General features: G+C 37.5%; 1 protein-coding gene across 1 annotated transcript in view; it reads right to left on the bottom strand.

Annotated features, from left to right (window-relative positions):
- The window catches only part of cftr (CF transmembrane conductance regulator), a 43,755-nt gene that overhangs the window by 3,054 nt on the left and 26,188 nt on the right, over nucleotides 1–14,513 (bottom strand). The window contains exons 16-26 of the mRNA XM_072386453.1: nucleotides 14,449–14,486; nucleotides 13,847–14,133; nucleotides 13,586–13,665; nucleotides 13,083–13,233; nucleotides 10,419–10,646; nucleotides 8,877–8,977; nucleotides 6,780–7,010; nucleotides 6,293–6,448; nucleotides 4,182–4,271; nucleotides 3,590–3,762; nucleotides 645–750 (exon numbers count right to left, since the gene is read on the bottom strand). Of these exons, the coding sequence (XP_072242554.1) occupies nucleotides 645–750; nucleotides 3,590–3,762; nucleotides 4,182–4,271; nucleotides 6,293–6,448; nucleotides 6,780–7,010; nucleotides 8,877–8,977; nucleotides 10,419–10,646; nucleotides 13,083–13,233; nucleotides 13,586–13,665; nucleotides 13,847–14,133; nucleotides 14,449–14,486 (1,641 nt within the window). The remainder of the gene's footprint in view (nucleotides 1–644; nucleotides 751–3,589; nucleotides 3,763–4,181; nucleotides 4,272–6,292; nucleotides 6,449–6,779; nucleotides 7,011–8,876; nucleotides 8,978–10,418; nucleotides 10,647–13,082; nucleotides 13,234–13,585; nucleotides 13,666–13,846; nucleotides 14,134–14,448; nucleotides 14,487–14,513) is intronic.

Here is a 14,513-nt window from a genome sequence, read left to right as displayed (position 1 = left end):
AAACCACCATGTTGTGGAAAGCACAGTGAGAACATTGAAAGTTGATGGCTGTGATAATCAACTTTCAGTTTAGATTTTGTAAGATAAAGCTCTTATGATTGGCCTACATTAGGTCCATTCTCAGATGGTGTAAAGTGACACATTGTGTAAAACTGTATCACACAAAAATAAAGAATTTTTGGTCAGATCACTTTCAGCAAAGATAAACAGATGGTGATTTATTGTTATACTCAGATAAGACAATCTGAGAAAAGGATCTCAGTCAGTTTTGCTCATGACAGATGAATGATCCTGTGAGTTCAACCAGAGGCTTTGGAAATCAAATGCAATTTTGTGGTGTTCCTTCTGAGAGTACAATTTGGAGAGTGAACAAAATGTTGTTAGTCCTGACTGTGGCTCCTCTCAACCTGACCACTCAATGTATATTATGCCAGTTATTTGCTCTGGCACAAACTTCAATTACAAACATACCAACAAACATTCCAGCACACATGTCTAAATCTGCAACATGAAGAAAGGAAGTTTCATTACTTTCTTTTCTTCTAGCAAAACATGCTGATAAAATTCATAATGAAAACTGTCTTGGCAAAAACTGTCCGGCAGACCAAATTCGGGTTTCAACCAATACTGAGTCAGACACTCACCAGGAATACTTGACATTCTAGCAGCGCCTCCACTCTGTGTTCTGAAAGAATGACAGTACAGCCAGAAAATGATTGCTTCAGGGTCTTCCTCAGGACCTGTAGAGTTCTGCTCACACACATGCAAATACAAAGACAAACACACACACATGCTATCATCAACATCATCATCAAAGGCCGTCTCTCTCCATTGCTATGACATTAGTTTAACCTGTGGCAAACTCAGCAGAAAGCTAGGCTTCATTTGCTATCATGACCCTCCTCTGTGCATATGCTTATACACGCACACTTCACATACAGTACTTCAAAATTACTGTAAGCACTCTAGATTGTCACCAGATGCAATGACAGGAACACTGCACAAGTAAGACATGCATGGTGTGAGCTGCATTGTGACCTCATCTTACAGGATGCCACAAGCAGAAAGAAAATATACAAACTCTTAATGACTTTCAGATGGTTGCTGTGTCTGAGTGCGCAGCAGGAAGCAATTCCATAGCAGAAATAATCTATTACTACCGTTAACGTTGCTAAAAAAACAAAACACAGAGTGAGAGCAAAACAGTACAATATCAAAGAGTTTACATAAGTACACACAAACAGGATGACATGTGAAGTGGCTTATCTTGATTATATATTCTACAATTATCTGCTACTGACTTTTAAAAAGATGCACAGTTTCTCACTGATCTCAGTGCCGTTAGGTTTACAATGTATTGTCTAGCTTTGAATGTCATAGTCCAGTAAGTAAGACTTAGTGCCATCTAGTGGCATAAACACCAGACTGCGACTAACTGAATACCCAAATATCACCCTCCTCATCCAACCACTTACTGAAAACTATGGTGGTCTCAGAGTTTGGTCAATTTGATAAGGGCAAGGAAGGATGGTCATATTTGTAAACATTTACAAAAAATAAATAAAACACAACACACTGTGAGTCATCAATTTAATAAATGAAAAGCTTTTCTGTATAAAAATGTCTTCAGCTGCTTATTAAAAGAGTTAATGGAATCAGTAAAGTGTAAAGAAAGCGGGAGAGAGTTCCACAGTCTTGGTGCCACTGCCTGAAATGCCCAATCCCACAAGTTTTGAACAGAGTACGTGGGGCAACCAACAACATCTGACCTGTCGACCTCGAATCACGAGAAGAAGAATGGGGTTTCAGCAGGTCAGCGATATATTGTGGAGCTTGACCATGTAAGGCCTTAAAAGTAAAGACTAAAATCTTAAAATGAACTAAAATTTACTGGCAACCAATGAAGAGAAGCCAAGACTGGAGTAATGTGAGATCTTCTATTGGTGCCAGTTAGAAGTCTTACTGCAGCATTTTGCAAATGCAAAAAACGGTCCAAAGCTGATTTATTTAAACAGGTTAAAAGACTGCAACAATAATCTAAATGAGAAGAGATAAAAGCATGGATAATCATCTCAATCATCTTTCAGCTTTTGACTCCAGCAGTCTGAGTTTTGAACTGTTCCTTAAGTGATAAAAACAGTTCCCAACTAATTGTTGGGAGTGTTGCTAATATGACAATGAACTATCAAATAGGACACCCAAATTTCTAGCATTTGATTTATCAGAAGAGCCTATAAAGCTGATATTTTCTGATGTCTGGGACCACCAGACATCAGAGCTATTATCAAAGTTTTAGTTTTCTCATTGTTTAACTGAAGGCAGTTGTCTTATAACCATTGCTTGACATCTGTCAGCCAATTTCGTAAACAAGACAGTTTATAAAATTTAGAAGCTTTAAAAGAGCAATATATCTGGATATCATTGGCATAGAGGTGATAAGAAATATTATGGTAATGTCTAATAACTTGGCCAAAAGGAAACATGTACAGCAAAAATAAAATTGGACCAAAAACAGATTCCTGAGGTAACCTGCAGTGCAGGTCAGCTGAATCAGCCATTCCCCCATTTACATCAACAGTAATGTCTCAGACAGGTACGATGTGAACCATTTTAAAATGACACCAGTAATCCCAAACAATTCCTGAAGCCTGTTTATCATGATACTGTGATGGACAGTATCAAAGGCAGAGGAGAGATCCAATAAAACCAGAACAGTAACCAGTAACCAGAATCTGCTGCCATCAAAATGTCACGAGAGACCTTAAATAAAGCAGTTTCTGTGGAGTGCAATTTGCAAAAACCAGACTGGAAAGTATCACAATGGTTTTCTCCAAAAAATTGTTGAGTTGGTCGGCCACTGTTTTCTCCAAAATCTTTGAGAAATAAGATAATTTGATTTATGTATTAATTTAATTATCATTATTATTATTATTATTATAATAATAATAATAATAATAATAATAATAATAATAATAATAATAATAATAATAATAATAAATGTATTCTTTTTTATTTTGAGTTACTTGACTAATTTTGAATTTGCCCCACTGGGGGATGAAAGAGGTATTTTTCTATTTCTATTTCTTTTTGGACATTGGTCTGTAGCTATTTGGAAGAGATGGATCCAAATGAGGTTTTCCTTGCAGTAGTGGCTCAACAACAACTTTTTAAAATAAACTGGGAACTGAGCCAGCTTGAAGAGAGAAAATGATCATTTCTATAATACAGTGCCCAATATATTTAAAGACGGGAGTAGGGAGGACATCAAGAGGACTTGAAGTCAGTTTCAAGTAAAACAGTAAAGCTGTGATGACCTGTAAGGTAGCAGGAGTAAAGGAGGACCAAGTAACAGATGGAAGAAAATTGTAGACATAATGTTGAGAAGTTGATGGAGAAATATCTGACCTGATGACAGCAACTTTACTTACAAAAAAGTGTAAAAACTCATTGCCCACTGGTGCATACGGAATATCAGGAGAGACAAAATTCCTGATTGTGTCAAACAAAACAATATGACTAAAGGAGTTTTGGTTAGTCAGGTTAAATCCCACCACAGATAAAGAGACCATGTTTTCTTGTTGATACTGACATGGGGTCGAGGTAGGCAGAAGGCTCATCCAGCAGCAAGATGCGGGCTTTGCTGAGGATGGAACGGGCAAGGCACACAAGCTGCTTGTGTCCGTTGCTCAGCACACTGCCTCCGTCCTCCAGCTGAAAGTCCAGCTTGTCTGGAAACTGCTCAATGACAGACTTCAAACCAACCTGCAGGGACATGGAAGAGATTTTACTCTACCCTCTGATGTCTGGGGTTCAAGCTCATTAACTAAATGGCTGGCTTTTACAATACAGACATAATATTTTTGTGTTGTTGTATGCTTTCCTTATATTAAAGTGAAAAGCTTTGTGACATCAAAGAAAAGCTTATTTAACAGAAGAGCAGCAAGGTGTTACAGTGAGCTAAACATTCTGCCTTCATCCGGTCAACACAAGACTGTCATAGATTTTCATGTTATTTTTCTTTTTTTATGACCAGATGAACAAGGAAGATATTTAAATATGCATCTAATGATCAAAATTATAAGGTTCATAGCCTCTAAATGATAAGAAAGATAAAAATTTTGACAGAGTAGATTCATTTACCAATCACAACTGTAATCATAATCACAGCAAGGGAACCTCACCTCCTCAGCCACTCTCCACAGCTCCTCATCATTATAACGTCCATATGGGTCCAAGTTCACCCGGAAAGTTCCAGTCAGGATGAAGATTTTCTTTTTCAACAAAATAAAGAGATAACAACTGAATATAAGTACACTGAATTGTCATAAACTACAGTGGTATATTGGCCAGAGGAAAAAAAAAAGTCACCATATTAATTTAAGACATTTGATACCAAAGTACTGACAGCTACACTTATTAAAGAATGTGTCTTTGAAAAATATAGTTGTTGGTCAGTTAGCCTCATTGTAATCCTTATCATTAAGTTAACATTGTTTTTATTGTTGAAAAGACTTCAAAATGTTGCATTTTGTGTCCATTTTTGGAGACAGTATGACAGCATTTTGCTTGGTGCACCAAGAATTCTATGAAATATGATCAGAGGATTTTAAAATGCTGTAATACCCATTATGAAACACCAGAAGGTAGTGAGAATCAATGTGTTTTGTGTGTTTGTCTTCTTTGTGAATCTTAAAAATATATGCCTCTGACTTGTTTTGAAGTACACCAATTTTTGCCCGGAGGCTAAGACACCGCTGTTCCCAACTTTGATTTCCTCATGGCACAGCACACATTATCACATAATGCAGCAGCAAGTAGATTTTTGCCATAATAAATAAAGCAAAACAAAAAGGCAGGAAAAAGACAAGTGTGTGTGTATAAAAATGAATATTGTGTTCTCTGAATTTTGACTTCAGCATGTATTTTTACATTCAAACTTTGGGATCAGCCTCTTAAATCATCAGTCCATTTTAATCCTCATATGTTAAACATATTTGTCCACTGCTAGTTAGTGAAATATTGAAAATATCTTTATTATCAACATAGTGACTCATAAAATCCACAACCCATGACTGCATAAAATTAACACATTGCTGAATGTAACTGGAAGTACTAGGATTTTTCTTTAAACTAGTCAAAAACTTCAGACTTCTTAATCAGCAGATCTTGCATTCGGAAATTAGATTTAATTACTCTCGATCCATCTTCTCTCCCCAAAATATAAAAAGAAAAAAATGTAAATCCAAAAAAAGAAAATCTTATCAGGCAACAATGATGAACAATGAAAGCGTTCTTCACAGGATGGTGCAAATGTCCCAGCATGCAGCATATGTGACATGTCTTCCCATTCACTTTAAGGTCAAGAAAATAAAAGAGGAGTGCTGTGTATTTCATGTACTGATATCAATGTGACCAAACATTTACAGTGAAAGCTAGTTTACTGAATCAACAACAAACTTTAAACATGAGATACTCGTGAATGCAACAATAGCATGTTGGATAAACTACGTAACCCAACTGCCGTGGTTTTACCAGCAACATGTTAATACACTGGCATGGTATATATGAAGAACTGGCTTCACTATCTGTAATTAGGTTTATGGAAAAAAAGCTTAAGTGAATTTGACTCTTAGACACAACACAATATGTGTTCAGCTACCTGGATGTGACTGACGTGTAAACCAAATAACATAAGCCAACATGCACCTCCATACATTGATACTCATCCCATCTTAAAATTTTCACTAATAAATGACAGTCTATGACAGTCTATCCTCCAGAAATATCAAATTGCATTTTTGTTTTAAATGATTAATATCAGTCTTACTGCATTAATATTAAGTTATTTGTTTTTTGTGTGAAAAACCCCTAAAACAAACTGTCCAATTAAATGTAAACTAATTGGACAGTTTTACTGTAATTTACTTAAAAGTTTGGTCATTTCTGTAATTTGTTTGTTTAGGATCAAAACACCTACCTATTGGTATATAGGCAAAAGTAAAAAAATTAAAGCATAGCAACAGAGATGCTTTAAGCCATGCTCCTTTTAGTGCTGCAGTACCTATTTTCAGTAAGAACAATTAGTGCAAAGAGCAGAAAAAGTTAATCTGAAGCTGTTTATTAAAACATATTTTAATGTTTCTTCATTCCTCATTTTTCTCTCTGCGGGAGCAAAATGGTTTTTCCTCAGTGTTGATTTTGAGTTTGAAATTCAAATATTGCGACAACCCTCCTACAACCCAACAAGATTTCCTGAATTTTGAAGCAGAAACATCTGCAGTCAAATGTGTACCTGTGGCACCACTCCAAAGGCCTTTCTCCATGTTTGCAGTGAGACGGAGCTTGAAGAAACGCCGTCAATAGACATTTCTCCATCAATGGCTGTGAGACGCAGCAGAGCTGACAGTAGCGTGCTCTTCCCAGAACCTGTTCGACCCAACAGACCCACCTACACACACGCACACACACACACACACATACGAACAGAAACAGAATAAATACATTTGCATCTGAGAAGTACTCAGAGGAGCTTAACTGAACTACAGAGGTGATGTCAGTGGGTTTGTCAGAACAGCACAAACTGTTTCCTTATGAAATAAGTTGAGTGTAAATATAAAATATTGATTATTCACTAGCATCCATACATAGCAGTTCATCCCTGCCCAAAGGGTGTTTTGATGTTTCAAAACTGATAAAATACAGCTAATATGCATCACTGTTCCAACTTTCATTCCACACTGGAAACACAAACCCCTCTGTACCCATCACTCAGGACTTACACTCTGCCCGCCCTCCACAGAGAAAGAGATGTCATTGAGCACAGCACGCACAGCCTCTGTGTATTTGACAGTAAGACCCTGGACATCCAGCTGGCCATGGTTGGGCCAATAGTCGTGCACGTGAGGGTTGTTGATGACAAGGTCATGACCTCCTTTACCCCCAGATCTTCCCAGCAGTGTCTCCTCTGACGGCAGGTCGATAAATTTGAACACTCGATCAACTGAACGCATCTGAGAGAAGGGTAGATGAAGGGTGAAGGGAGCTGAGAGCGATGAAGATATATCAAGTGTAAAAATCGCTTTGTTTCGACTGAAACATCAATCAACGTGCTGCAAGTGTAAAACTTTTTTCTTGTATAGGCTTTATCACATAGATGCAATCTCCACATTGTGTTACTTTGAGATCTTCAGAAAATCAAATGGTACTTAACTAAAAAAAGTACATAACTGGAAGTTATTTCATCTGAACCTTTCTTACCATCGTTGACAATGCAATTCAGGACTCTTTGCATTCATATTTTTCTTTCCACACAATGTGTGGTGCCATGCTAACTTCCCTAAACACACACACCTCTACCACCACTGTGAGTGTGTGTACAAACTGAACAAAGAGTCCTGCACTCTGATAAGCTTGCTCAGCTTCACTAACCACAATGTGGGGGAAAAGACCGCTGAATAGCTCTTGTGAGTCAGGTTGACTCACAAGAGCCTCACACAGTCTTCATAAACAGCATGTTGCAGCTGAGGTACCTTCAGTTCTGCCTGCTCCCTTTACCCTCACCCTACAGAGGCAAACCAGAACAAAAAGAACAAACGATGGCCAACCACATCATCAGCAGCTTGAATTCTTATCTGCTGCCTTCTGATTGTGTGTACAAAAAACAAACCATCCCAGCTGTATTAACAAAAAAACATTACATTCATTTGAAAGGTGTTTTTGTCCAAAGAAATTCCTTTTTCTTCCTTTTTTTTGGTGAGCATATGTCGACTGAGGACACAAAAATACCAACAGACTGTGAGATTTGAGCACTTTTGTTAGTTCAATGCAGGTCATTCAATGCCACATCAAACACATTTTTTGTTACATGGCTGTAAATCTGAATCTGACTGCAAATATCTGAAAAGTGTCTCAAAAGGCTTTTTTTTCTTGCTGGAATCATTAAAACATTTTGTTCTAATTGCAAGTTTGGGTTTCTTTTAATCTTTTCCTAGTGAATTTGTACTGATTGATAAATAAAAGTAGGTTTTAGCAGTGGTCACACTGCAAGACAGTCATCCTAAGTTTCTGAAAACAACGTCAATGACTACTGTCTTTGATCATGTCTCACAATGAATATAAGACCCTGTATTGGAGCCTCGACCAAAGATAACACCACAGTTGGGACAGCTCATAATCATAATGTATGCTCTGCTTCAAGAACAGTGATGATAATAACACACTGTGTAAAACTGGATGACAGAATTGCACATAATATTTGTAAAATCTCAACAGTTCCCAAGTAATGCCAAACAAAATTACAATACATTTTTATCAAAAAGGGCTAACAATAAGTGCTTTCAAACTCTTAAACTACATATCATCACTAACTGGAAGAACATCCATTACCAAATAAATGAAGTTGAGAAAGAAAAGTTTTTCAACTGTTCTCTGATAATGTAACACAGACTGTGCAGCCATAACTTCTTAAGCTTAATTTTCTTCTTCTTAATTTTATTCCACAGCAAATTTCTGACCACTATCGGGTCTGAGTGGTGCAGAAGCAACTTGCCCATAGTCTGTCCTTGTTTTGGCGGTAAGCACTAGAGTGAACTGCATGAACCAGAGTTATTAACAATTAAGTGGGAAATTTGTAGGGAAATTTGGGAAGGCTGAATATCAGATGGGCAGAAATTGTGAGGATTGGCTGCACAAAGTATAAAGGTATATAAAAAACGTGAGATCCATGTAAAAAACTATGCTCAGGAAAAAACACTCTTTAATGTGTGTGCGTTTGCCATGTTTTAAGGATCTCTAAATGAGAAGTATAACCAGGTCTTACTACCATGATGCAAACAATAATAGCTTTGTGTGTGTGTATGTGTGTCTGAATCTCATACCAGTTCATCCGCATTGATGCTGGTGATGATAGCCCATTGGAAAGTCCCAAGGATGAGCATGGCCATGGCCACAATGATGCCAACCTCCCCTGGTTTGTCCTCTGTGGAGTGAGTGTGCACACACAAACACACATATCAGCATACACAACGTCAACAGTATTGTCCAATCAAAGCTTTCCTCTCTGATGTCAGAGCTGCACTCTGCTACTGGCTCCATTACAAGCTAATGAGCTGTGAAATGACCCTTAAACCTGCTCTCAACATAAACACAGCCTGTGACACAATAACACATGTTTTTGCGTGTGTGTGCTTGCTTTTCCCATTGGTTTAATTAAACAAACACATGTTTCCTTTTGGTATTCTATCCAGCAACATTCCAACAGTTTTGATCAGTTTTTGCAGACAAAGTGTTCTGATCCTAATATCTGAATATACACTGCAGCTCTCAATACAATTCCACTTCTTCAGTTGTTCAGCCCAGAGGATTAACTAACCTGTCAGAAAGATCTAGCTACATACCCTAATCTCTACCTTGATTAAACAAATAATGACTACTGTTATTCTCATTTCATGTAATACATCTTACATGTAATACATCAATGAAGACACTACAGTACCTTCATAAAATATTCACCCCCTTTACTACGTTTCGTATTTTACTGTTTTACAGTGTGGAATTAAAAATATCTGTTTTGTTTGTATCATATGAGCAACACAAGATGCCTATCACTTTGAAATGGTATTCTCTGAAAGAGAATTCCATTTCATTAACAACATTTCTGAGAAATTTTATCAGTCTTTCAATATTTACCAATTTTCCAGGCCCCACCAAAGAGATACTACCACCACCATGCTTCACTGTTGGAATGATCTTTGGGTTTGTGTTTCATGAAGTGTTTTCCTTGGTGGCAAAAAAGTATAGTTTCCTGTTAATCTGAGTTAACTCCAGTTACTTGCCATGCCAATTTTTCTTTTTCACTCCAATCTCTGCTATGGAGCTTTGTAGTTCCTTCAGGGTGTCCTTTAGCCTTTGTTGCCACTCTGATTAATGCCTAATTTGCCTGATCCAGGACTTTGTGTGGTCTGTTCTTTCTTGGCAGGTTTGTACCCAAACTTTGTCCTAAATCCTTTTGGAGAGCTCCTTGGTCTTCATTGTGCTGCTTGCTCGGGGTGCAATCTGTTTCATTGTGTTGCAGATCCCGGAGCCACTAAAACTGCACATAGATGGACCAAACTGAACTAATTACGTGACCTCTAAGGGTAACTGGCAGCACCACATCAAAATTTAGAGCTCAGAAACAAAGACAGTGAACGTATTAGCAAAAAGGTTTCATTCAACATAGTTGTTTAGAATGCACCTGGTATTTTGTTGTCCTTATGTGAACTTACCCTATTATTCTGATGATTGACTTAGTATACATCTGTACTATAAGCAACAGCTGGACAACCGATCAAGTCTCTTTTTATCACATAATAATATTGAAATCTGTCCTTCATCCCTTCATATAACCTTCAACTGTCTAAAGTCTTCCCATGACTCACGATTGGTTCCCACGGCAATGAAGGCAGCGGCAGTAAAAAAGATGACAAACAGCACGTCGCAGCGGAAGAGGAACCATCTCAGAGTGGACAGGTAGTGGAACCACGTGGCTGTGTGGGTGTTCAAGGCCTTGTGGAAGAGCGTCTCGAAGTAAGTCTGGTGCCCAAATGCCCGAATTGTCCATAAACCCTTTAGTGAGATGATGAGGTGGGAGAAGATGGGACTACGAGCTGCAGGAAAGCAGAGACAGACACAGTTAGGATTAATGTTGGCAAAAAAAAAAAGAATAAATAAATCCCTGATTCCAGTGGTTTAGTCTTAAAATAACTGAAAGGGAGAAAGAACATATAAAAAGATACAATGCTTTATTTTTTTTCTTGAGTGCATTGTAATAACTGGCAAAGACAGGATAATATTCTGGAATTAACTACTTGCAACTACTTAACTACTTGTTCACAGTACTTTGCAAAAATTTTAGATACTTTCACTGTTTTGATTCTTCTCCATAAAACAATAACCCAACTGAAATGTTGATGATTCAATTCAGCAACATGCAGCCTAAACATACAGCCTGACTGAATGTTAGTCAAGAACCTCTGCATTTATCATCAATATCTTATCTTCTGTAAGAAATTCTCAGTGAATGTATTTTAACATTTACTTTTCTCACTGTAATCACTTTTGGTTAAGACTTAATCCAAATAGGTAGGTCTGAGTAGTGCAGCTATAACAGTGTTTGACTAACACAAGGAGTTTCCACTGTATTTTGTACAACATGCTGTGTAAAAACATTAGAAGGAACGACACCAGGATGGGGCTGGAGGAAATCCCACCTCGGCTCATCTATCTGGCCAGACGTGCTCTCAGCAGCTCCGGAAAGACCTCGCCATCATCAACAAAGCACACATTCAATGAAATAACCAGGGGAAGAGCAGGGAAGTCAAACAAACAAAGTGGCATATTTGTCAGCTGTCCAGTGACAAGCTTTTTCCTCCATCTGACTGCATAAACTTGCTTTGTTCTATCAACTTCATATGGAAGTTCCTCTGATATGTAACATGCTAAAGTTTGACCTCTGAATTTCAATCTAATGTGTGTAGTTTTAGTCTTTTGAGCATGTACAGTACTTTAGATATTTTCATACATATACATTTGTACAAAGCGGCTTGCAATAACTATATTAATCAAGTACAGAAATTATTGAATTATACAACATTCTTTTGTTTGGAAAAAAACTTATTCTGCAGTTGAACTTTGTAGATTATCCATTGTATTGAAGGTCAACATTCGTCAGCTGGAGGCAGAAATTTCAGACATATTTCTTAGCCTGGATATATAAAATCAAAGCCACCTCTCTTTTTTTAACCTCTCTCCACCCCTCTGATGCCGTCTGACCATTCACTCCCTCAACTCTATCTACGGTCATGTTTTCATTTTTCCATGACATCTTCTCTCACTGCCCTGGGCCATCCACCAGTTCTTCACAGAGAACTGTGGCATTTGCCCCCACCAAGTTTCTTTTCCTTTGTTCTCTCCATTGGTCATTCAATAATATTCTCACTTTACTCATTCCAAATATTTGCCATTTCATCTCTGTACTCTTTGCTGAATTGTCAAATTTCACTCGTGCTGTCAAATAAAAGAGAAAAAAATATCTATTTTGTGGAATAAATTCTTTACAAGCTAGAGCTATTTTACAACAGCCTCACAATCTTGAGGCTGTTGTAAAAAAGCACAATTTACTGCGATCTAACAAAAAGATGAAGAATTTTTAAGCAGATGGGTTCATAAATTCACTATGAACACTTGTACTGAAATCAATACAATATAACAAACTAAATACAGTATGACATCAGCTAATTCATTAAGCATCCTGCATTATCAAAGAATTTCCAACATTATACTGTATGACAAAAGGTCCACCTTGGACAAATGTAAATGTGAGTACATTGTTGGACAGTGTAAAAGTGCATTTTTCCTCTAAACGTTTACCAAAATAATCAACAATAAATATATTCTAACATACAGAACAGCTTTTTTAAAATTACAACAAAATCTGCAAAAGCATTTGGTCCAACAGATGCAGAACATTTAAGCACCAGAGCCTTATCAGCATTAAGTGTTGGAAAACAACCCTATGTATATAGTTCTGATAAAACGTCTGTCACTTTTCACTTCCTAGTAAAGAGTTGAAAGCTGACAATATTTGTACTGTACATAATTGACGCACTGGTGGGCCTATAACCTGTGGGTGTGACAGAAAACATTGCGTTTTGTGTTAAAAGTGTATTGATAATCTGACAGAATTAGTAATAGCTATCAGAAATAGTCAACTCAATGGGCCTAAACGTCTTTCACCTTCTCCACTGCTGTGGTATGGATTCTGCTCAAATATTGTAGCTCAGGGCAGGAAGCCTTTTTCGGATATCATCAACCTAATATGCCTAAACCTCAAAGATCATTTGACTGCATTGTAAATGCAGAGAACAAGGAGCCTTAAGAAATGTCTTTAGCTACTGGTAAACTACTGGTTAATAAGAGTGTGTACAAATGTCTGAGTAAGAAACACTTTAAACGTCTTGTAGAACCTAAAAGAGTGCAATGAAAGTTGACCAATTGCCGAATTTCATCATTTGTAATTAGAGCACTGACTCCCCTTTTCTCACCTTCAGCTTCAAGTTGCTTGAGCTGCTGTCCAGTTCGTAGGAAGTACTTTCTGATGATAACAAAGATAACAGCCAGAGGGATGGCAGCGATGAAGATGTATGGTCGCATGATGGACACAGTGAAGATGCACCCAATGACAAGTAATGTCAGCTGATATGAGGAAAAATAAGGAGTTAGATCAGACTTGACTCAAACACAGATACACCTTTTAAAAGTGTAGAAGTCAGCGTCAATCAAACTAAATTCTCCTTTAATTTTGCATTCAAGTATTATCAAGGATTGCTACTGTTTAAACTTATCTTCTGCATTAAAATAAGTCAACAAGAATCAGTTCACAGTATTCAGTCACATTTGATGAATATTGATATGCCTTTTCTTGCTCTCGTTGTAAGTCACCCTGGGAGTCAATTTATGTGTGGAACAAAAAAATGTGTGTCAGAGGAACTTAAGCTAAATTCATTGTTAGAGTTACATTATATGACATCATCCGTTGTTTAAATACCTGTATGAGGTCAAAAAGCACAAGAGGCAGCATGTCATCTATGATGGCCATGTCCTTGGTGAATCTGTTCATTATCCGGCCTGGAAGGGGTGAATAAAAATATAAGAAAAAATTCTATCTTGTATGAATTTGAAGAAAAGGACAACTTTGTATGGCATTCTATATACAGCAGTTATTTGGATATTGTGAATATATGGGTACTATACCATACTTTCCTTTGTTGATGTGAATGATATTATTAAAGTGGAAAGAGTCAAGCACCTGTTTTCATAGCGTTGAGCACTGACATGGGGGCTCGTAGCACAGCACTAAGCATCTGTTCATGCAGTCTTTTGGACACAGTGAGCAATGTGTGGACTAAAGGGAGACCTCTGAAGACTCCCAAGGCCAGTATGCTATCAGAATGGGCCACGAAGATGTAGATGATGTAGTATGTACTCGTCGGTGTGACGATGACTGCCAGATGGACAGGGGGGGATGATGCGTTAGGGTGCTGCTCATCAATGAAGTTGGGCGAATTAGGGTTGGCGCCGTCCCTCCAGATCTCACTGGTTGAGCAGAGCAAATAGTGGAGAATAAACTGTAGTCAGAGTTTCTGTCTGAAAACTGCGATATAACTACAAAAATGCTTAACTACACAGCTATGGCAAGTGAAAGCTAACTGTGAAGCTTCTGTATAGGCTTAGAAGTCAATTAATATCTTATAATGATGCCATCTAAAATATTTATAGTCCTCAATCAATTTGAAACTTAAACACAGAGACACACAAATAAAAAAAGAGAGTTATAATCACTCAAAAGCTGAGAGAACACAATTTAAGGGTTAACGTCTGAGTCTGAATGAATATGAAGTATGAACTCACTCAGTGATGAGGAAAATGCCAATGACTGAACCAGCAACCTATTTGTAGAAAAAAATAAGTATTTA

The sequence above is a fragment of the Leuresthes tenuis genome, unplaced genomic scaffold (genome assembly GCF_036924035.1).
Source record: "Leuresthes tenuis unplaced genomic scaffold, fLeuTen1.0.hap1 SCAF_5, whole genome shotgun sequence".
Lineage (NCBI taxonomy): Eukaryota > Metazoa > Chordata > Actinopteri > Atheriniformes > Atherinopsidae > Leuresthes > Leuresthes tenuis.
Note: the sequence above shows the minus strand (reverse complement) of the source record. Positions and strands in the feature narration are given on the sequence as shown.